The sequence below is a fragment of the Ceratotherium simum genome, chromosome X (assembly GCF_057802395.1).
Source record: "Ceratotherium simum simum isolate JZ-2026a chromosome X, ASM5780239v1, whole genome shotgun sequence".
Lineage (NCBI taxonomy): Eukaryota > Metazoa > Chordata > Mammalia > Perissodactyla > Rhinocerotidae > Ceratotherium > Ceratotherium simum.
In genome coordinates this window covers 36,436,569-36,460,792 of record NC_141940.1, presented here as the reverse complement: position 1 = coordinate 36,460,792, position 24,224 = coordinate 36,436,569, and the positions used below count along the sequence as shown (strand labels likewise).

General features: G+C 42.4%; 1 protein-coding gene across 1 annotated transcript in view; it reads right to left on the bottom strand.

Annotated features, from left to right (window-relative positions):
* The window catches only part of TRPC5 (transient receptor potential cation channel subfamily C member 5), a 134,732-nt gene that overhangs the window by 38,845 nt on the left and 71,663 nt on the right, over positions 1 to 24,224 (bottom strand). Inside the window, exons 3-5 of the mRNA XM_004440501.3 lie at positions 17,394 to 17,730; positions 15,887 to 16,026; positions 10,787 to 11,109 (exon numbers count right to left, since the gene is read on the bottom strand). Of these exons, the coding sequence (XP_004440558.1) occupies positions 10,787 to 11,109; positions 15,887 to 16,026; positions 17,394 to 17,730 (800 nt within the window). The remainder of the gene's footprint in view (positions 1 to 10,786; positions 11,110 to 15,886; positions 16,027 to 17,393; positions 17,731 to 24,224) is intronic.

Here is a 24,224-nt window from a genome sequence, read left to right as displayed (position 1 = left end):
TATGATCCTTTAAGCATCACATTGCTTGTAAGCAAGCCTAGAAGGAAGAAATTTTCTATTTGTTTAATGAAAGTAAGTGCCAGTTGGTGAAGTGTTTGAGAATCTACAGTAAGATGAGAGTCTGGAGTTCAGGGGCCAGGGCACAAGAACCAGAATATGGCAAGTCAGACCTGTCACAGGATCTGAATTTCCAGGAGACTCTACGAGTCAGGGCCAGAGAATACAATGCATCACAGAGCCAGGCAGAGGATCAAAAAATGGGGAAAAATAAGGAGTTCAGGAGTCTGGTCCTATCAGAAAGGCAGAGCCAGGACCTGGTAGTGTCCATTAGAAGTTAGGGCAGGTGGGAGGCCAGCAACGGCACAAGCAGCTAGTCCAGCAGCTGGGTAACAAAAGCAGGAGCAGATGTGATTCAAAAAACCAGAAAGCAGTTGCAGCAAATAGGAATGACATTCTGAAGAACCAGAGTCCCTGGAAGTCGAATGACCTTGAATACAGAAAGCATTCAGTATGTGTTTGTTGATTGCATGACAGACAACAAGGCCACAATCCAGGGCAAGTATGTCATCAACATGTTTGTAGGGTCTTACTTAATTGGCTGCTTCTCCAGAATGGATAATGTTACGTTCTTCATCCCCACCTCCACAATAATTAAAAGTGGGATGGTTAATGCTTGAGACAGAGTTTACTACTAGCTGTTCCAATGACTGATACAAAGATTCCCTAAAAGTGAAAGTCTGGGCATTTAAAAATCTGCGCTCAACTGTGGTGATATTCTAGTCAGGGAGACCCTAAAGGTGTAATTGTACAAGAGAGAAGAAAAAGGGAGACAAGATCATTCCTCAGTTTTGGTGGTTGGTAGTGAGAATGCCCTCAACATGGTGCACAAAATGTCACAATGTGGTCTGGCCACTAGGAGAAGCTGGCTTGTTGAAAGGCATGCCCAGGTAAAATGGGCGACTGGCATGTGGGGTGGATAAGAGCACACTGGTGAGACGTCTATAGGAAGCTCTGTGGCTTCTAGATTGAGTTGAATTCACACAGAAAGAGCCACTGCCTAGGAGGGCCATTACTTGGTGGTCAAGTCCCTAATAAAATCATCACAGGGATGGAAAGCTTGTTGGTCAAACCCCAGAATCCTAATACCAAAAAATATCTTTTTAGTTTTAAAGGAGATGATTTTAGAGAAAACAATCAGTCGATTTTTATTTAGCAGCGAGTAAACCAATATATGGAACTTGCTAGCTCAAGAAAGGGGACAAAATAAAGATACAAAGATTCAAGAAGACTTGATATTAAATGTATGGGAGAGAAATCTATGGCATCTGGTTAAGGGGGGATTTGTGCATGTTGGGAGCCATCCATAAATAGATCCCAAAGCTAAGAGGGGCACAGCAGAATAGACACGGGAAGTGCAGTCCTCTGAACACTTGCTGGAAGTCTCATCTGTGAGATGAGGAGTTAATCTTTCAAAAGGTAGAAGGAGTATGGAGAGGATTTACCCCTCTGGGCTTAATTCAGACCATTGAAAAAAAATGGGAGGGTGTACTGGAAGAGAAAGGCTCCTTGGGAGAAAACAGTGACATCATCCCGTATTTCACAAGTTGTGCTGTGATAACCCAAATGGAGCAAAGGCATGGTCACCTCTTTGGCCTCATCCCTACCCATTCTGCAGTTACCTGGACCTGCAATTTCTCATTTCACCGTGCCTTTGACAAGCTTCCAACTCTGGATGGAATGCTCCCACCCTGCTCCCAACCTCTAGCCTCCACTGCCATCTTGTCTCCTTCTCTGCCCAACTCTTGTTTGACCTGCCAGGCTCAGCTGAAGCCCCACCTCCTCTACAAGCCTGCCCTGACTCCTTTCCTACAAGGTGAGGTTAGATGCTCCTCTTTTGTTCTCCCATAGCACCTTAGCCTTATTCCATAAAGGCAAATATCACACTATAGAGGCCATAGAGGGAAGTGGCTAAGAGCAAACTTTAGACTCCTCCATTTATTAACTATTTGACTATGGAAAAGTCACGTGACCTCTTTCAACTTTAAGTTTCCTCATCTCTAAAATGGTTATTGATAGGATAAATATTAATTGCTAACATTTATTGTTCTCTTACTATGTCCCAAGTGCTTTGCATGTATTGTAATATTTGATTCTCACAATAAGCTTATGAAGAAGCTACTATTATTATTCTATATTTTCAGAGAGAAACTGAGGCACAGAGTGGTCACACAGGCAGGAAGTGGCAGAGGTAGGATTTGCACCCAGCTTTTCTGACTGTGGAGCTTGCATGCTTAACCACCTTACTCTATCACATAAGATACTGCGTGTAATGCACTCAGCATAGTGCTTGGCATATAGTAAGCATTAAAAATGGCAGCTATTCTAATTGTTTACTTGTGTTCCCCACTAGCCTATGAACTTCTTGAAGACAAGGATGCCATCTTACTCAGTATCGTCATTGCCTGGCACATATTAGTTGCTGAATAAATGTTTGTTGAATAAATCCATAAAAGATGACAGGAGAAGCATATAACTAAGGAAAGTACAAATGAGTGGCACCATCCTGTGGTGACAGTAGCAGGAAGGCCATGAACTGAAATTAGGGGGAAAAGCTAGAGGCAATCGATAAGGACTTTTCAAACTTGGTCAGAACAAAAAGAAGAGCCTTTGATGGGGACTCAGTTTGTATTCATGTAAATAAAATGGGAAAATATGGGCTGAATGTTGGGTAGAGAAATCACCACTGATTAAGTAGGAATAGCCACAAATGAATGGTGATGGTCTACAAGGAGGTCCCAAGTGACGTGCTAGGTCACGGCTCTGTCCTATTTAGCTTTACATGTATTCATGATTATTGCAACTTTACCCAACATATTTTACAAAACCAGCCTTATACTTGCATCACTGGATAAAAGTGCAGACTGGAGCTTGTATGCCTGGATTCAAATCCTGACTCTGCCCTTACCATCTATGTGACTGGGGGCAGCCTGCTTAATTGCTTTGTACCCTAATTTCTCCATCTGTAAAATAGGTAATAATAATAGTGCCTACCTCATGGTATGGTTGTGAGAATTAAATGAGTTAATTCATGTAAAGCTCATTTTGTAATAGTGCCTGGACCTAGCACTCAATAAATACCAGTTATTTTTATGACTGTTATTAACCTTCCATCTAAATACAGCCTTGTTGTCGTTTTCCATTTCTTTATTGTCTTTATAAATCGTCAGCCATTTGCATATCTAGTTGTACGTAGTTGCAATCATAGTGTACATAATTTTTGTGCTTTTAAAAATTACACATTTTGCATATATGCAGAGTCTTCATATGTATCTTATTATTATTATTTTTTTCTTGTGAGGAAGATTTGCCCTGAGCTAACATCCATTGCCAATCTTCCTCTTTTTCCTTGAGGAAGATGGTCCCTGAGCTAACATCTGTGCCAATCTTCCTCTACCTTGTATATGGGACGCCACCACAGAATGGCTTGATGAGTGGTGCATATCTCTGTGCCCGGGATCCAAACCTGTGAACCCCGGGCCGCCGAAGCAGAGCGTGCAAACTTAACCACTACACCACCAGGCTGACCCCTTCATATGTATCATTTTAATAGCTGCCCAATGTTCTACCCAGTGAATACCAAGTCTGTCTGACAGTTTTATCAATGCTCTGGATGAGAATAGATGGCAAGCTTTTTAGATCTTCAGATGACACAAGACTGGGAGGGATAGCTAATAGATTGGATGACAGGATCAAGATTCAGAAAGATTTCAACAGCCTGGAGCAATGAGCTGGAACTAACAAAATGAAGTTTAATAGGGGTCAATGTAGAGCTTTACTTTCAGGCTAAGTGCCCAAGTACAGGATGAGGGAGGTAGGAGAAAAGCCAAGGGTTTTTGCTGACAGCAAGTTCAAAGTGGATCAGCAGAGTGACAGAGCTGGCCAGATACTTCAGCCCTACAAGGATGGCATGCAAGATTTACTTCTGCTTCTAGTAAGTAAGTCTTCTAGCATTAAAATAAATCTTCTAGAATTAAAGATATGATTGCTACTGGACTTCATCCTTCACTCACTTAATTGTTCAATGGGCATGTTAAGCACCTTTATGTCTTAGGCCCCTCTATGGTAGGTGCAAGGCTTACTAAGGTGGGGCTCTAAGTCTGGTGGGTGAGAGAGACAACAGATGAGTAAAATAGAACAGGTTATCTATTATAACAGGGATGTGTCTATAATGCTACGGGAAACACAAAAGGAGTCTGTAACTGAGAGTGGGGTTGGAGTGGGTAAGAAAAGGCTTTAAAGAGCAGGTAACACTTTGGCAGAGGCTTGAAGGACGGGTAAGAGTTTCCCAGGCCAGCGAGGTGGGGATGGGCAATCTAGGTAGAGGAAATAGCGTGTGATGTGCAAACGCCTGTAGGGCCAAGATGCTCTCCTGTAGTTGGGGAAGAGCAAGATGTTGACTATGGAGGAGAGGAGTGAGAGGCTGGAGAGGCAGGGTGCAGATTACCACACCCTGAGTGCTATGGTAAAGAGGCGGATTTTACACTGGAGAAGATTCAGATACCTAGTGGACGTGAAGCCAGGGATGACAGAATGAAGCTGATATTAAGAAAGAAACTGCTGCGTGGCAGGTGGGAAATTGTTTGGAGGAGAGACAAGACTGGAGGCAGGGAGACCAGTTAAGCATACAGCAGTTCTTGGAAGAGGTGACTTAGGCCTCAACCAAGACAGTGGTGTGTGTGTGTGTGTGTGTGTGTGTGTAGGACTGACAGGGTTGAGTGAGAGACTGGATGTGTTGCATGAGGGAGAGGGTGAGAGACCCAGATGAGTCCTAGGATTCTGGCTGGTGTCATTTACCGAGACGAGGAATTAAAGGGGAAAAAGGTTTGGGGTGGGGATATGGAGATAAGAAATTTAGTTGTAGGCATTGTGTTTGAGAGGCTTGTGGCACAATCAGGTGTACTCAGGAGGCATCTGGAGTTGAGGGCCAGGACCTCAGAAGGAGATGCAGGACTGCAAGTTAGCTTCTTGCCACTTCCACCCTTTTTCTTTCACAAGTCCAGTGCTCTCAGAATGATGCTTTTCCAATTGCTTCCCTCGACACTAGATGAGGGCCAGGTACTCCCAGTATGGAATACTGAACTCAAACCACCAAAAATACTGTCATGTGGTTGTCAGCAAGGACAATGAGGTCCCCTTGAATTTTATGCCCAGGAAAAAAATACATATATCTACATATATTTAAGCTGAAGAATAGCAATGGCATCTCTTGAAAATCAGAAGGAAAAGGGTGAAGATAAGCTGATGCCATAATTTACATCAGGTATATAAACGAGCTTGCTTTCCCCTTCTCTAAAAGCTAAGTCTTTCTGATGCTCTGAGTAGCATATATTTTAGCAGGCATTATAAATGCCTGAGATGAGGTGTTTAAAAGAAAACACAAATCTGAGTCAGACCTCTACGAAGAAAAAGAATTAACACTTAGAAGAAAAGCTGAGGTAACATTACTGCTGATTTGGCCCCAGCATGACGATGCTTCTCCATCCCTGACACCCCAAGATATAATTTCATGTATGACAGGTGCCCATTCTTGTCAATTGTCCCTGCTGGGCAAGTGATGGGAGCAAAATGTCAGTTGGCAACAGGGGTGTTAATAATCACTACAAACTTGCAAGGAGGCATTTCATAAACTTCCTCAGCAGAGTTCACATGAAAGGGTAATTGGCATGGACCTGGCCTCCTAGAAGGTACCTTGCATTCAGGTGTTCAATTCTGTCAAAAGCTTTGATGGGAACAAATGCAGACTCCTGGTGCTTGCCACTACAAAATTTCTCTTTATATTGAAAATAGGTTGGTGTGTGTTCTGTCCCTAGAGTAATGCAGAAGAGGAAGCAGTTCCTAGTCAAGAGGCATTAGCAAGGTGACCAGTTGCCATTATACACTCCTGGTTGGCTTAATCAAAATAGTACTATCTCTTTGTTAACCCATATTGGCCTCCTTTTCCTTTCAGCTGAGTCTGGTTTTCCCATCCAAGATTTTGCCCTGAGTTCTGGGAAGAGAGGCAAGGAGTGTGGCCTAGTGGAGGGGGTGGGTGCTGCAAAATGGGCAATGGAATGAGCCAACAGTTTTCAAACTCTGTTCATTAAAACATCATCATGGCCAGTACATTTGGGAAAACCTCTCCCTACATTGGAGAGTCACAATGGAAAGTCCCTGAGAAGTCAAGCAGTGAAGAAACCTTTTTAATTTTGTCTTAGCATTTCCCAAACTGATTCCATCATAGATCCTGTTTTCATATCTATTAACATCCCTGTGAACTGTGGTTATTTGTCACCCATTTTAGGAAATGCTGCTAAAGGCAAATAATAGGGGTAGGCTACATAGCATTGTTTTTTTCCCTCTCTATTGGTGCAACTTGGGGTCAAGCAGAAACTCATTTTTTTCTGGCCTTTGTTATTGAACACATTTCTAGAATGTCTGAGTCCACTGAGCTGCCTTAGTTTATAGAGTTAAAGGGAAAAATTATATCTTAGTTTAATGACTAAGAATCTCTCATGACCTTGGGGTCATCACTGTGAATACCAGTGATAAGTGGCACTCTGCAGAATTGGGAATAGAGAAGGACAAGGTATAGGATACTGAGTCCAGGGTAAGCCCAGGACCACTCCTGAAACCTAACAAATTTCCTGACATATGCTTATTTTCTTTCTCTTGTCTATTTCCCCTAACAGTCATTTGTCAGAAAATAAAAGCCATTCTGGAGCCTTAAAGGTCCTAAAGAAGTAAGTGTTGAGTTTAGAAAGAAAAGGCACAGGAGTTCCACGTGTCCAGAGGCAGTGATCTCCTGGACAGAGAGTCACGAGCTGTCGCCTGTGTCCCAAGTAGGAATGGGAGACAATTCCAATTAGTGCTTGGTGCCCTTTGGCCCACCTGAAACCTTAAATTAATCCCAGAATGTGAGCTGCCTCTAATCTTGCCTGTAGCCTGCCCCCTCTCTAGCTTACTCCTGTGAAAGGTGAAAGGGGATGCAGTCATCACTGGGAGGTGCCCACAGGCTTTTGCCGTAAGCCCTAGTCTACGCTCTACGTAGGGCAGTGATAAAGAAATTTTGTCCCTATCAGCACTCCAGCTTCTCTCCTACACTGTGTGGGCTCGAGCAATCTTACTGATTCCCATGTAGCATGTCCAGTTAACATTGCTTGAAGGGCAGATTTACATGCCTTCTGTTTTACAATACTAGGTATAGGAAACATTCCTCAGTCAGATAAAATGTCCAGCCCCACAACATGGTCAGGTAAAAGAGATGCAACCACTTCACATAAAGCCTGTTCAAACACCAATTCTCTTACAAACTTTTACCTTATGTCCATTAATCCTCACATTCCTAACTCTAGCCTCCATTAGGCCATCATCAATGGGTTTTGGTTTTACAATACTAGATAGGGGAAGTGTTCCCCAGTCAGACACAATATCCATTCCCATAAAACATCCAGGTAAAGGAGATACAACCTCTTTACATAAAGCCTGTTCAAACATTCCATCTTTCATAATCCTATCGACCCTTACATCTTTATATTCTCTCAGTCTAGTTGTAGCCTGAGTCAGGGCTTCACCAATGGGTTTTGGTACTACAGTTCGTGGGGCTCCTGTATCAAGGAGTCCTGGAAACTTCTCTTTTCCACCCCCTGACCATTTTACCCACTCCTGTGCAAAAGGCTTTGGGTCCCCAGTGAGGGGTCGAGCCAAGGGACCCTGGCCCTCTTGTCAGTCTTGAACTTGATTAATCCGCCGAACCACTGCCACAGTGATTGCTGGTCAGGTTTCTCATTGTAATCTCTGCCTTCTGGCTTTTTAAAATTCTCCAAACTGGGATAAATTGAGTGGACTTGTTTGGAGACCTTTAATGTTGGGGGACCAGCACGGGGTCCTTTTGTCCCCCCCAATCTTTGGTAATGCTATATTAAAACCTTGGTTTTAACCCCATCAATGACTGTTTTAGTCATCCCATTTTTTTTTGTTTTTGTGAGGAAGATCAGCCCTGAGCTAACATCCATGCCAATCCTCCTCTTTTTGCTGAGGAAGACTGGCCCTGGGCTAATATCCATGCCCATCTTCCTCCACTTTATATGGGACGCCGCCACAGCATGGCCTGACAAGCGGTGCGTTGGTGCGCGCCCGGGATCTGAACCCAGGCTGCCAGCAGCGGAGTGCGCGCACTTAACCACTGCACCGTGGGGCCGGCCCCGTCCCATTTCTTAATAACCATCTAAAGATTTCCACCCTGCTGGGACGAGTCCTGTGACTCGCCCCTTTCTGTTTCCTCCCTGTTTCGCTCCTATCAATGTTTGCTTTATTCGCCTTATTTCTTAATAACTGTTTAAAAATTTCCATGTTTTTGGCCTCTTCCTATTCTCTTGTTAATTAACCTAATGATTTTATTAGCATCTGTAAAACCTATGAGGGTAAGCTGAGACAGGAAATTCAATAAGGCTTCCCGAACTGTCCCTCAGTTTCTCAGCAGTAAGGTTATATGGGGTGCCCATGTGAAAGGGTCCCCCTTAACCTTAGCATTTACCATGACCCGGGTAGCGGGCGTAGTCAGTGGATGAATATCCCGGTCATCATAAGGCCAGTCCCCCGTGGCTTGCATATGAAGCGTATCAGCTGCTTCATCTGGGGTGTTCCACTTGGCATTCATAGGGGGAGATGGACAGTCCCCTTTCTCAGCATAAACAGGCCTTACTGTGGCTTTTCTCCAGGCCACCAGGCTGGCTGTTCCCTCGGGAACAACCTCCTGTGTGTCTGGATCACATATAGCCATCTGTGTTGTTCCATAGGGAGCTGTGGGTCTTGCATCAACCCAAACACACTCTTCCACTCTGCAGCATTCAAAACCAAAGACACAGCCCCCAAATCAGTCACTCTCACAACCCATTTCAGTAAAGGTCCTAAGGAAGCTGATGATACTGATCTACAAAATGAAACCATTCCTTCACACTATACTCCCTGTTTCAGTCGTTTCTTGGTTTTGCTCTCCCCCCATGTTGACTAACTTCTTGGTGACCACAGGTCTTAGAGGTATTTTCTATTGTCCCTGCACAATTTTTCCCTTGGGGGTGGGCTTTGAGGCTAGTGGCCCAAGTTCAGACCAACTCAAATCTGAGCTTGATTTAGCATCAAGGCCCAACCCAGCACTTTCTTTTGCTTTCATTTTAGCTATTATAGATAACAATAACCAAGGGATTTTATGTTTAGCATGCTTCTTATATTTTGCATTTCCTTATATATCCAATGAGCCAACTCCTTGGGAGTTGGGTTTATTGCCATTTCTAAATTTCATTGGTAATTTTTATCTTTAGGAACTGATTGCAGTGCAGCTGCAGTTTCATACCATGAGTGACTAGGTAGCCATCCAGGGATCAAAGGCTCGTCATCCCCGCCCTTTTATTTTTTCTTTCCTCAAAGCACATGTTTCTGTGAGCCAGAGCTATTCTAGCAAATCACATTTCTCTGACACCAATTAAGGGGTTCTGAACTCAATTCCAGCACTTGAGTCTGGGGAGGTTTTCCTCCCACACCACCAATTCTCAGACACTAGTTGGGTCTCCTACAATTCAACTCAATTCTGACACTACTGTGAGATAGGGTCAGATTCCATGGGTTAAGGGCTCAGTCCCACAAGACTACCTCCCCGCTACTTCAGATGCCAATTGCAAGTCCAGGTTGTCACCTCTGCTTCTGATTGACCAGCTAGAGATCTGAGGTTCCTATGACCCTCTTCTTGGGTTTGATTAACTTGCTAGTGTGGCTCACAGAACTCAGAGAAACATTTTATTTACTAGATTACTCGTTTATCATAAAAGGATATGTAACTCAGGAATAGCCAGATGGAAAAGATGCATAGTGCAAGGTATGGGGAAAGGGCACAGTGCTTCCATGCCCTCTCCGGGTGCCCAACTCTCCCTGCATCTCCACGTGTTCACCAACTAGGAAGCTCTCTGAATCCTGTCCTTTTGGGTTTTTATGGAGGGTTCATTACATAATCATGATTGATTAAATTCTTTGGATTGGTGATTAAACTCAACCTCCAGGCCCTCTCTCCTCCCCAGAGGTCGAGAGTGGGGCTAAAATTTCCAACCGTCTACTGACATGGTTGGTTCTCTTGGCAAGAAGCCCCTATCATCAGGTGCTTTCCAGAAGTCACCTCATTAACATGACAAAGGACACCTTTATTGCTCCCATCTCTTAGGACATTCCAAGACTTTTAGGAGCTCTGTGTCAGAAATAGGGATGAAGACCAAATACATATTTCTTATTATAAATCATAATATCACAGAGTGCATTAAGATATTTTTGTATCCTTCCTTTTTCTTTGTTCTTGATTCAGAATAGTTAAGTCAGCTTTGGTAATCACTTGTTCAGAGGAATGGCCTTGCTGTTTCATTTCCTTGGTTAGTGATGCTTTTTTGAGTGAGGAATTATTCACCCCCTTCCCATTAATTCCTTTAAGAATATGGGATGCTACCAAAATAGTTCAGAACTAACTCTTTAGATGAGTTCCTGGGAGCCCATGTGTGTGTTTGTCTCTTTCCTCCCTCATCTAACTCCACTTCCTTTCCTAGTCTTCTGTAGAGAGGGAAGGAACTTCCTCTACTTCAGACCCTTCGTTTTCATCCATAAGTGAACTTTGTGTGCACTGTCGAGAGACAGTGATGAAGCTGTGGACTGAAAACAGAGCAAAGAAGGAGAAGGCAGAAAAAAGGCAAAAGAGAAGAGGGGGAAGACTTACGTGGAGAAGGCATTGTTCTGTTTCTCACATCGGATCCCCTTGCAGTTATTCGGCTCATCGATGGCTCTGGTCTCATAATAAAAGTAAAGCTGGTTCAATCCATTGGCAAAAGCCAGCAGTACCAGGCAGTAGATAAAGAGGAATTTGAGGATATCAAGCAGCATGCGCCCCAAAGAGATCTGCAGAGGCCCTAAGTGGGAGTTGGCTGTGAACAGGGATATGAGACGCAGCGAACTTAAAATGTTGGATATTGCAAAGAGTGCCTCTGCAATCAGAGTCGGGTGCCACATTTCCCATTCTTCCCTTGGACGAGAACCATTATACTGAAAGAAACAACAAGTGCACAAGATGAGAGGTACAATGAGCATTTATAAAACTTTCACCTCTTTCCCCCCTTCTGCACCCAAAAGAAAGCCACCAAAGTAAGCATCAAACATTCATTTATACAATGGGCCCCATGCATGGCACTATTTGTCTTTTTTTCCCACCCGATCAATACATGATGCTAATAAGTCTCTTCTTCCCACTCTCATCCAAATATATGCCCAGTATATACGCATAGAAAAATGAATTTCAGAGCAATCATCTGGAGCAAACACCTGTGGTTTACCAATAGATATTTTCTAACTGTGAGTTTACCAGATTATTGGGGAGCATCACTGGAACAGAACCACTGGTATGCCCAAGGTAGTGGGGACAATTTGCTCTGCTTCCTAATGAGATTTCAAATTAGATTTACCTCCCAACCCCCCATTCTGTTCTGAGCATCACAGACAACTTGTAGTTACTGAAGGACAGGGATAGGTTCAGCCTCCTCAGTGTGCAGTGCTCATCCTGACTGCCCTGCTGACTGTGGTTTGGGGCTGATGGAGCATCCTTACAGGGTCATTACTCAGGTTTCTGCTGAATTTTTGGCAGTCTGTAATGTACACCATACTATTACAAATGGCATGTCAACCCTCCAGGTAGTGAATTTAGTACTGCCCACACAGTGGTGTATGGATGTATTTTATTGTTCCTTTGACAGCCCTACAAGTTCGAATGTTCCTCTAGCACAAATGAAGAACCAGAGGGTTGATGGAGGGGAAGAACCAGTATTTCTGGGGCTCGTTGCAGATTTCTCAGCCTCACCTGGACTTTTGGCTCCTGGAATTTGGGGGTTGTCTCATAGAAAGATGGCTTCATTGTGAGACCTGAGCTCCAATTTGGGCTTTGTCACTTAAAACTGCCTCTATCTTTCAATTTCACCATAGAATGAGGATATTATCTACTCCTACCCACTGCACACGTTTGTCATTATGTATCCATATGTGAAAGTCTGTGTATCCCATAAGGGGAGATGTTATGGAAATACAAGAAATTGCTTATTACCTTCCCCAAGACAGAAGTAGATTTTGCCTGGAATTCAGTCTGAAGCATATTGCCTTGAGCTCTCATCTAAATATCACAATTTCTCAGGACTAAATGTAAACAACTTTCCTGAGAAAATGTTGCATTGGGGGCCAAATTATATTCTTAGCATTTCTAAAATGTGCTTCGGTTCCAACAACTGAAGAAACTGGTGTTAAAATCATGTGTGTATATCCCATATTCTTTACTGTCAGAGGAGTTTGGAGAAACCTTGCCACACTTGTGCTTCTGTTTCACATAGACTTGAGGAGGCCAATCAGCTTTATAAACTCTTGGCCAAATCTTGTAGCTCTACATTTTTCTTTCCAAAAAAACATTTGCTGCATTGCTGTGAGGGGTGGGCATTGTTATGCCTATTTTACAAGTGGACGAACTAAAATCCAGAGAGGCAGAGTGACTTGCTTAAGATCACACAGCAAGTTGGTGGAAGAGCCAGGACTAAAACTCAGGTCTCTAAACACTCAGTCTAGCAATATTTCTATTAAATGTTACTTATATGATAGTTGATATCACAGCATATATGTTAGATAGGCCTTTAAAGGTTTTGAGGTATATGTGAGAAATGGAGTCTCTTTGATGATAACAAAACAGATCTATGTTTTAAAACTAGAAATTATCAACTGGAACATGTATAGCTCATAATTTAGGGTTTTTTCTCTGCACAGCCACAACTGTAACCACAGGGAAGTCTACTGCACATGGGATGGTGAATCTGGATTTGCAGAATACTCACAAGTGTGAAAGATGATTCTTATGGCAAATCTATGCTTTACATATATGCCTTTGTAGAAAGATATTATAGAATATGAGACCAGAGAATAGACTTAGAGCTCATTTAGCATAGAGGTCAGCAAACTTTCTGTCAAGGGCCAGATAGTACATATTTTCGGCTTTGTGGGCTATGTGGTCCCTGTTGCAAGTACTCAACTCTTTCCTTGTAGAACTAATAGACAATATGTAAACAAATGAACGTGGCAGCAGGGCATATTTGGCCTGCAGACCATAGTTTGCTGACCCCTGATCTAATACAAGTTGTTTTCAAACTGTGCTCCTTAAAGCCTGAGGATTCAGTGGCGGCATCTGGTGGCCACCGTGGGAACCAAAGAGGAGGCCTAGAAGATTCATTGCTTAATCCAAATTCAGTCCTTTGAGCTCTTTAATACACTGAAGTTCTGCATAAGTTTTAACTTCAAGATGTGGTTCTGTGGAAAAAATTAAAGAGTTGAAAGCCACTTATCTAGTCCAATCTTCTTATTTTTCAAAGACAGAATCTAAGGCTTGGAGGGGTAGAAGGATGGCCTATGGTAATCCATGTGAGTATCAGAGCAGAGATTAAATTCAGTTTCCTGACTCTTGAGGTAGTGATATTGGGAGGCAAGCGGTTTTTCTTATATTCTTTGAGATAGAATGCAGCTTGAAAATTGGACTCTATGCCTTTCAAAGTGGGCTCAAAAGCAAAATATGAAGAGGGACAGCCTAATGTGGGGACTCAATAGTAATAAGAATGGGGGGATTGTGTCTTCAGCCAAGAAAGGACCACAATTCAGTTGGTATCAAAGTTCAGATTTAGTATGGAAGTAAGGTGGTGGTAGGATAAATCTATGTGGTGCTATCTTAGAAAACAATTCTCCATTTGTAGGGTTATTTGGGGGCACTGAGGGCCAATCTTATGTGTATTTGTTCCTTTTGAGTACTTTGGTGTGTGCCTTTTGGTTCCTGTTGTTGAAGACCACGTGAGGTGGAGCATATATATTGTTGACTAATTTTCACTCTAATAAAGGATCTTCTTTAAGGCTAGCTTATCCCATAGCACTTCTGTACTGCCTCAGTACAATGGTAATCTGAAATGTTTCAAGGGGCCTGGGGACCAGCTCTTGTGGCTTCACCTCATAGATGTTGGCTCAACCTACTTGGAGAAGTTCATCTCAGACTGGTGTGCCTCTGTAGATGAGTGGATCAGACTGCCCGTTTACAATTTCTCAATGCAAATCCAAAGTCTGCATGTGGCAAGTCTTGCTTTGTAAATTCTCCTTTTTTGAGAAGGATTCCAACTTCTTGGCAAATGTCTCCTTTGAGTTAAGTGTTTGTCAATTGAGGGGCATTTACCTTGGTAGAGCTGATTTATCTTTACACTCTGTGGTAGGGAGGTGTCTACCTCCTTGGAAGCCTTGCCAGTCAAGTTGGAAGGTTATATGATTAGCTAATGTTGGGCATCTATAGACACATTTTCAAATCCCCAAGAGTTAATTCTTTTCTTGATCATTTATTCTAAACTTTCTTGTTTAAGCAAAATGCACCAATTTCTAGATTGATAATTTATTGTCCCTCTAGGGTATAAATACCATGTGGTTTTTTTGGGCAAACAGTGTTACTTAGTCAGCAGAGTGCCAGAATGACATGGATTTCATCCAGGCACATTAAAGAGAGATTCAAATATTTTCCTCACCAGCTTTTTCTTGTAAGGAAGTTGTAAGTATGTGTTAAACGATCACCACAAGTATAAGGCATACTCTTGGGCTTCTTTCGAAAGTGTTTCATGACTGCATTCAATATTCATGCTCCATATAACTAACTCCCAAGGTCTTAAAATTTATGCAATATGCATATTAGAGATATAAAAATAAACTAAGTTGTTGGAGATTTGGGGAAGAGCCATATTCTCATTCTAAAACTCCTTAATGTAGGATTTAGTGCCAAAAAGCTTGACTGAGTAGACAATCTTGAAGACTGAATTGTCAGCCTTTCCTCATGCTAGAAAAGTTCAACTCAGGGTAGAAGGAGCACAGCCATTCTACTATCTAATGAGCACCAAACCTGAACTTGGAGCCTGTGACTACCCAATGTGAGGTGTTGGACATGAAATTATTTTTCAGAATAATTCAGGCTGTACCTTGTGTGGGAAAAGCATCAAGGTGGGGTGTGTGTGTGTGTGTGTGTGTGTGTGTGTGCATACATTATCTGAATTGGTAGAGAGACATAGGTTGGGCAATACTCAAAAAGCCAGATTCATAACAGCTTGAATGATCATCCTGGTGGCAGAGACGATTAAAGAAATATGTCCCCTGCAGTGAAGTTTCTAGGGTCCTGCTACCTGTCATATGAAGAACACTTGAGCAAAGTGTGAATATTTAGCTTTGAGAAGACACAGCTCAGCGGGTTAGGGAGAGGACTTCATATTGGAAGCACTATTATGGAGAGGGAACAGCCTTGTTCTGTTTGACCCCACAGGGAAGAAGGATTACTAATGGATGTGTCACAGGGAGAATAATATTAGAAAAGTATAAAGTAGCACTTTCTAATGAAGTGATAAGAATTGAGAGAGGCTTTTGGAGACAGTGAATTCAGGAATTTTTCTGTCCCTGCTCTATGCAAGTGTCAGTGGGCCATCCTCTTGGCAAGGATATTGTTAAAAGAATTTAAACACTGACTGGATGGGTGGGAGGCTGAAGATCCTTTTAGTCTCAGAGTTTAAGAAGCTAAGGATTCATTTGAAAATTGCTCCATTCTCCACTTTCTTTGCTTAGGTGGACACTGCTTACAAACCATTGAAGGAATTCTGTTTATATGGTACTTTCCCACATGGATTGGAGTGTTATCAGCACTTTCCCTCAAACTCTTTATACTCCCAAGGCTAAAGCTTAATGTAACCAAAATCATTGCCTGAGAAAAATGGCAGACATTCCAAGTTACCTTGACATAAGCCACAATCTTCAAGGAAATAGTTGCCAGGTAGAGTGAGTTCATTGCAAAATCCATCAGGTTCCACCAGTCATGGATGTATTCAGTAAATCCACCATCCCACATTTCCTTAATCTCCCCCCAAATGAAACCTGAAGAATGGAAGCAAAAGGTTTATTTCTATACAGGGTCAGAATAGTCATCATAGTAGGATTCCCCCAAGTAAAGAAAGATGAAATCAATGAGTGAATTGGGATCAGTGAAGTGGAGCTCTAGAGATAATGATCAGTTACCTCTCTCTCTTTCCTACCTCATCTCTCAGTTTTGAACTTGCTAAACCTGATAGGCTTAACCTGAAGATGCCCATATGTTACACTTTTCTGGATACTACTCACTTTCAGCATTGTTACTACAGTTACTGGAATGCTGTTGCAATTTTGGGTGCCTGATTCTACCCTCTTTCCATTTTAGAGTGGGAGTAATTTCATCAATAAATTAACTAGGTTAATATTATCCCATAGTCCTTAGTTTCTACTATGTGCTAGAGGGAAACCTTCCCAATGAGTTTTGAGGTGAGCAAGCTGACCATGGCCCAAATTACTGGATGTTGGGGCTGAAGCTAGGCAGTGGGGCCCGAAATAATTCAGAATTTTCTTTTCTCCTTTCTCCTCTCATTTTGTGGAGGTTTTATGGAATTCTGCCTGATAACAGATGTTTCTTTAGCCTTAGAATGTGAAAAGCAGTAAAAGGTGTGGCTGTGGTCAATGTCAGTGCTTCTCAGACTTTAAAATGCATATGGATCACCCAGAGATCACGTTAAAATGCAGAGTCTGATTCCACAGATCCAAGGCAGGACGTGAGATTCTGTGTGTCTAACAAGCTCCCAGGTGATGCTGACATTGCTGGTTTGGGGACCACAGTTTGAGTAATAAGGACTCAGAGAATGGCAATGCATTGGAGGGTTCAGTGTAACCTAATTATGCCTGGAGACTACTGGTAAGGCTGCTTTTGCCAGGAATTCTGTGAATCTCCCAGGTTACCCTGCTGATTGTGAACTCAATATCCAAATAGGATGTGGATCCTGAATAAGTACTGGGATTGTATGGAGTAGCCACGAGAAAGCAGCAGATCCAAGTGCCCTCCACCCCCAGTTATGGGAAAGAGGGCACTGAAGAGATTCATAGGCATTGCCCTGCCTAGCTTACCTGAGGCCCATTCTGACTGACATTTGGCTTTCCCTCTAAACCAACTGACAGACAACTTCCTTCCCCTTGATGATGTTAAGTTAGCTGAAACAAGCCCTGGATACACTGCCTATCTCACTGTGAACTACGCAATACTGAGTGATCAGGGCCTGGGGAAGAAGGAACCGCATTTTCAAGACATCCAATAAAGGGCTACCCTACTGCACAGAGGGAAGTTGCCCTAGTTCAGGGCAAGTCCGATTGCCTATTCCAGCAGTTTCTTTAGACAGGACCAGGAAGTAGGCTGGTGATAGCTCCCAGTGCCTTTGACTTACCAAGAACCCATGGCAATATCATCCATTCCACGACAGTTGGAGGAGGGCCCTGTACATGGAGGTCTGTCCTGACGATGTGCTGAGAAGCCAGGAGAAGCATGAAGAGGAAAGTCAGATATGACGCTGTGTGGCAGATAAACTTGATAAAGGGTTTCTTGATGAACAGCCCAAGGTTGCTCCTGGGTGAGATCAGATAAGCTATAGACAGCATGGGAAACAGGAACCCAATGGTCATGCAGGTCAGAAGCTTGACTACCCAGTGTTTCCGTCGCCATCCAGGGAAGCCGTCATACCACAGAGTGGCAAGCAACTGTTGGCAATTGGGCTGAGCAACAAACTGGGAGAAGAAGAGAACAAGTTAGGCATCTAAGATGTCCAGGAGAAGTCTACATTTATAATACCTTCCTAGTTTACAGCCAGCTGCATGGCCAATCCCCAGAAGAGGTCTGATTTTCAGGTTCCCGTGAATGGGCCCGGCCCCAGAGAAAGCTCTACATGTCAAGCTACAAGACTAGATTTTCCTTAGAGTTGATTATATGTTTCATATATTAAACAAAATCATTCTGTTCATGCCTTGCTATTTCCCCTTCCATCATGTTAGAGAAATGGTTCCCAAAACCTGGCTTTGCATTAGAATCATCCAGGGAATATTAAAAAATCCAGATTCCCAGGATACACCACAGATTGACTAAATGAGCCTCTCTCTGGGGTATAGCCTGGGCAGCTGCTTTACAAAGTTCTCTTGGGAATTTACACGCCTCTTAGCAGAGAATCATGGGGATATTTCATTTCAAATTGATTCACATTTACTCATTCCCCCAGCCTACGTGAGGTCATAAACAAATGTTCACTTTGGGCAAACACAAATTGGCAGGGAATAAGCTCATGCCTGTGGCTATGGTTTGGAATGGAAATGAGTTCCCTTTTTAATTTTGTCTTTTTTCCCCTTTGGTTCTGAGCACCTCTTGGTTGGCTAGCAATGAATCAGGTTGCTACTTTTCCATCTATTTTACACCCTCTCTAGTCTAGACATGCAAAGGAGGAAAAAATATTTGGGGACCAATATTACAACATTGTAAACTAACTCAGCTGGGATTTTACCTAAAGGCAATCTACAAAGTGTCAGTGATTAATAGTTAAAAAATCATCAGCATTGCAAGTCACCCTCCAGCTGCTGCTTCCTGGTAAGCAACTCAATAGGGAGTACAACTGTCAGCCATGATTTTATATACTGCCTATATTTTACTACTCCAGCTCCCCATGGGAAATGTTATATAGAGCTTCACCATATAGCTTACTAGTACAAAGGAAATAAATTTCTTCCATCATTTACCCAACACCCAAGGTAAACTAGCCCAACTTTATTGTTAATATGACTGTGAAGGTCACTTCACAGTCTCACAGATGTTTTTGGATTAGATACTACATGGTGGCTTAATTCTTTCCTTAGATGAATTCATTCTTTAGATGAAGAATGTCTTCATCTGAGGGATGGAGATAATAATAGCATCTACTATATAGGGTCGGTGTGAAAATTAAGATCAGTTACTACACGTGAAACACTTAGAATTATGCGTAGCACATAATAAGTGCTCATTAAATCTTAGCTGCATATATCATCATGCATGTGACAGGATCAGACTTAGACATTAGAAAGATCCTTGTGGTTATTGAGTGGAAAATGGATTAGGGGCAGAGGGTGGGCAAAACTAGAGGCAGGAAGGCCAGTTAGAAAGCTGTTGTCAACCTTGTACAAAATGATCGTGACTTGGACTAAAGTAATGGCAGTGGAAATGGAGAGACGTGCTCAGATTCAAAATATAGTGAGGAGGTGGAATTGGCAGGATGCAGTGACAGAGTGAAGTAATAGATGAGGTGTGAGGGTAAAGGGGAGAGAGATTCTCGTTTGGGTGAGCTGACGGATAGTAGTGCCATTAACTGAGAGTGGGCACACTGAAGCTGGAACAGGTTTGTGGAGATGCATACATTTTTAGACCTGCTGAGTTAGATCTGTCTGTGGGACATCTAAATGGAGATATCCGGATTGATGTACTGATGTTATACAGCAGGGGTAGGCAAACTTTTTTCTGTACAGGGCCAGATAGTAAATATTTGAGTCTTTGCAGGGCATATTGTCCCTGTCACAACTACTCAATTCCGCTGTTGCAGTGCAAACTCAGCCATAGACAATATGTAAGTATGTTAATGAACGGGCGTGGCGGTGTGCCAATAAATCTTTATTCACAAAAAGAAGCAGCAAGTTGTAGTTTGCCAATCCTTGTTAACGGTATTGCTCCCTGCTGCAGCCAGAACCAAAAAGATATTTGGACCACTTTCAGCAATGGTCTTTATGACCTCCTGGGACTTCCCCTTGTGTATCCCCCAAGAACTCTGACTCCAGAAAGCACTTTCCCCGAAAGCAGAAATGCAGAGGTGAAGCTTCGTTTAATAGTGGATATTACCATCCAACCTTCATCTTCAATGTCTGTGCTCTGATTTTCGATTTGGCTGAAGATGGTAATTTTAAAGTTGGACAGGTTTTATTTTCCCTTTTTATATCTGACAAGAGTAACGTATGGAGGTGTGCATTCTGGTAGAACAAACTGCAATTAGAATACTATAAAATAAATTTTTAACCCACCATGTAGTATCTAATCCAAAAACATCTGTGGGCTTTGAAAGCACAATCCTGATTCCTGCTTGCACATTGAAGTTCAAATTTGACAGATTATTTAATCAATCTCTAATTGATTTCAAGAATGCCTCAGAAAGAGGGATTGCAGGATAAATAGCAGAGTGTGTACATGCTGTATGCTTGATCGCACTGAAAGCCAAACTATACAGAGCCTAGAGCAGTAGTTTTTAATTTCAATGAAGTCCAATTTATGTTTTCTTTTGTTGCTTGTGCTGTTGCTGCCATACCTAAGAAACCATCACCTGATCCAAGGTCACAAAGATTTACACCTATGTTTTCTTATTCATGTTTGATAGCTTGAGTTCTTATATTTAGGTCCTGATCCGTTCTGAATTAATTTTTGCATATAGTAAGAGGCCCAACTTCATTCATTTGCATGTGGGTATTCACTTGTCTCAGCAGCATTTTTTGAAAAGACTACTATTTCTCCATTAAATTGTTTTGGCACCTTTATTGAAAATCAACTAACCATAAATATAAGGGTTTAGTTTTGGACTCTTAATTCTATTCCATTTATCAATAAGTCTATTTTTATGCCAGTACCACACTGTCTTGATTACAGTAGTTTTGTAGTAAGTTTTGAAATTGGGAACCATGAGTGTTCCAAATTTTTTCTTCTTTTTCAAAATTGATTTGGCTATTCTGCCTCCATTGCATTTCCATATGAATTTTACGATCATCTTGTCAATTTACGCAAAAAACAAAACTTAGGGTTTTGATAGGGATTGCACACCTAGGGAAAGGGCCATTGGTTCTGACTCGGAACACATAAAAACAAGCCCTGTGAATGGAGCTTTTCTAGGGAGTTGCCAGACAGGTCAAATCATGACAATTCTCTGGGGATGAGTCTTTTTGGGGAGCTTCAAACTCAGTCTTCCCCTGCTCCGGTGGCTATCAAGTTGCTGCTTTTCAGTGACTGTGGTTCCAAGGCTGTCATTTTTCGAGGCTACTGTGGAGCCAGGTAAAGGTAGATAGGAATTGGGCAAGTTAAAATACCACAAAACTTGTTCTTACCAAGATTCAGCTGTCTGTCTTGAATAATACTCCTCTAATTGTTGCAAGCCTTTGGTTAATTTCCAGAATTGTGAAAAAGTTGATTTTGAAAATTTTCCCAGTGTCTGGTTTGTTTTTGAAGGAGTGGGTTTTCAGAAGTCCTTACTCCATCATTCTGGAAGTGCTATCCCTCGTGACTTTTTAACTTTTCAAGAAGGGAAGTGATGTTGTATTCGTGTGTAAATTAGTGCAAATGATAGAGTCATTTCCCCTCCTCCTGGCTTCCCTCCCCAAGGGGCCTCAATAAAACAAAGTTTGAGCTGTATAGGAGCTTCTTAAAAGCCAGAAGACTGAGTGTTGCTCAAGGACTGGGAGCATGTTGTAGTCTCCATTACATTCCCAATATTTTGCAAAATGGCTGGCACAAGGTAAACGCTGAATAAATATTTGTTGAATGAGTGATTGAATAAATAGGTCTGTGCTGGGCTAACCTTGGTGGAACACTCTCTTTCCAAAGCCTGCTGTCTTTGGTATATGTAGAGGGTAAAGCCTGGTAGCTAAGACAAGTCTCCTGGGACTTACAATAAGACCTACTCTTCACAGAGTCAGACCCACTACCATACCATATTGAGCTCTTATAATGTGCCAGACACTGTACCAGATTTTTCACATGCATCATCTCACAGCAACCCTAAAGGCAGATATCAGTATTATATCCATTTTACAGATGATGGGACTGAGCCCAGGCTCATATCCTGGAGCCCTGGTTTGGCTGACTCCGTAGACCAAGCTCTTAAACACCGTATTCTGGCAATCCATGGATGGTATAATCTGAGGCTTGCAGATCTGAGGCCAGTGTCTTCCCCATTGGCCTTGCCACAGTGATTGAAATGCCCACATCACTTATTGCTTTGGGTTAAGGCGTTTAAGTTATATTCATGTTTGTAGGAAGTGGTACTATATGAAACTGCTAACTACCCTTAACAGTTTAAAGTGAGTATATCATATTAGCCAGTGATCTAGCTATAAGGGGCCTGCCGGCCAGCAAAATGCAGAAGCAATGGGGCCCTCTCCAGGTCTGGGATCCTGAGTGGCAGCTAGGAAAGGCAGGAAGAGTGACACATTGCTAAGGACATGGGGGAAACACTGAAGATCTTAGCCTCCTTGTTTAGCCCCAGGCCAGATCTGCATGGGACTCACCTTTTCAACCTGTCTAAATCTTTTCTTCATAAACCTGCTAGGGCCCTCACTGCGATTTTTTTTCCCCTCTGCAATGCTTCATTTCTCCAATGCTCCCAGGCAAGAACTGAAAATTAATGTTTTCCTTACTGCATAGGACTTTTGGAAAAGCCCTGGCTTTTTTCCTTTTAACATAAAGCTGTGTTTTTAATGGAGGGGCTCAATAGCTCTTTGCCTTTCCAAAGAATAATTCTTGATAGCAATGATCTCAGGGTCTACTGGAAAGAGCCCACGCTTCCCCCAGACAACTAGCAAAACCACTTTGATTTCACCTCAGCAGAGCTCTGACTTCATTCATTCAGTGATAAAATTATCTCCCTAGCTCCTTACCAGTACACTGTATGCAACTTTGGTTCCTACAGCTGTCTAAATAATCACGTGGCTGTATTGCCTGATTCACATGCTGAACCCAAGGCAGAACAAAATTTGACTTGCTCATTGCCAAGGGAATGCAAGATCAATGTGATTCAATTTAGGCATTTCAACAAGTATTTCATACACCTGCTCTGTGCCCAGTGCTGTGTGGCGCGTGGGGAGAGGGTCGCAACAAGAGAGACTGAGGGTGATTCTGGCTTGCAGGATCTCATTGAGAGACCAGCCAAACTCGCGTGAAACAAGTAACAGGACAATAATATTTGCGTTCAGACGTCCACACAAGCAGTACAGATGGTAAAAGTATCAGGTTCCCAGACGGTTGGCTCTCATAGGCTGGTGAAGGCTACTCCCCTCCAAATTGAAAGATTTTGCCAAGTAAGGACATGAAAAAAACCCATGCCCCTTCGATCTCCTGTTACCACCATTTTATAAAAAGAAAGGTCAGAATAAAGTATAGTCAGTCAAACTGGAGCCGCTTAGTGTTAGTTATGAGGCATCACAACTTAGGAACTTAGGGCATTCAGAGATGGGACAAATCAGCAAGCTCTAGAGTCAGAAGGAAAGGCTGCAGAGAATCATTAAATCAGAGAACCTCACTTCCTTCTGGAAGCCTTTCCTGATTGCCCCAGCCAGAGGCGATCCTTCCTCCTTGAGCTCAGACCACTTTGCTTCTTCCTTGTGGTACCTCTTAGAGCCTATCTTGTGTTACACTTACTTATGTGTAGAACCCACAACTCGGACTTATTATTAGATGGTAAGCTTCTGAAGGGGAGGGACGATTTTCTATGTGTCATTTCATACCCCAAAGGGCTTTGCAGGCATTTACTGTATTTGTTAAAGTCAGAAAATTCTCTTCTCTGCCTCTTTGCTAAACTTCAGGCCTGAATGTTCAACTCCCAGTGGGCATTTCAAACACATAACTCAAACAGAACTCTTTCCCCCTAAAGTCCTCCAAAACACACACACACACACGCACACACATTTCTTTTTTCACCTTGCATTCTGTGTGCTCAAGGTATTTCTTTAGTAGTGGTCGTAATAGTCACAGATTAAATGCACACAGAACTTCCTATGTTTTGGATACTTTTAAAAGCACTTTATGGTACATATATACAATGGAATATTATTCAGCCACAAAAAATGAGCAAATCCTGCTATTTGTGACAACATGGATGGACCTTGAGGGCATTATGCTAAGTGAGATAAGTCAGAAAAAGACAGATACTGTATGATCTCACTTATATGTGGAATCTAAGAAAAACAGACAAACAACAAAAAAGGATGAGATTTACGGTTACCAGAGGCAGAGGTGGGGGTGAGGGGAGAAGGAATTGGAGGAAGGTGGTCAAAAGGTACAAACTTCCAGTTATCAGTACTAGGGATGTAATGTACAGCCTGATGACTCTAGTTAACACTGCTCTATGGCATATTTGCAAGTTAAGAGAGTAAACCAGAGAGTTCTCACCACAAAGAAAAAAAATGTTTTTCTTTTCTTTTTTTGCTTTTTCTTTTTATTGTATCTATATGAG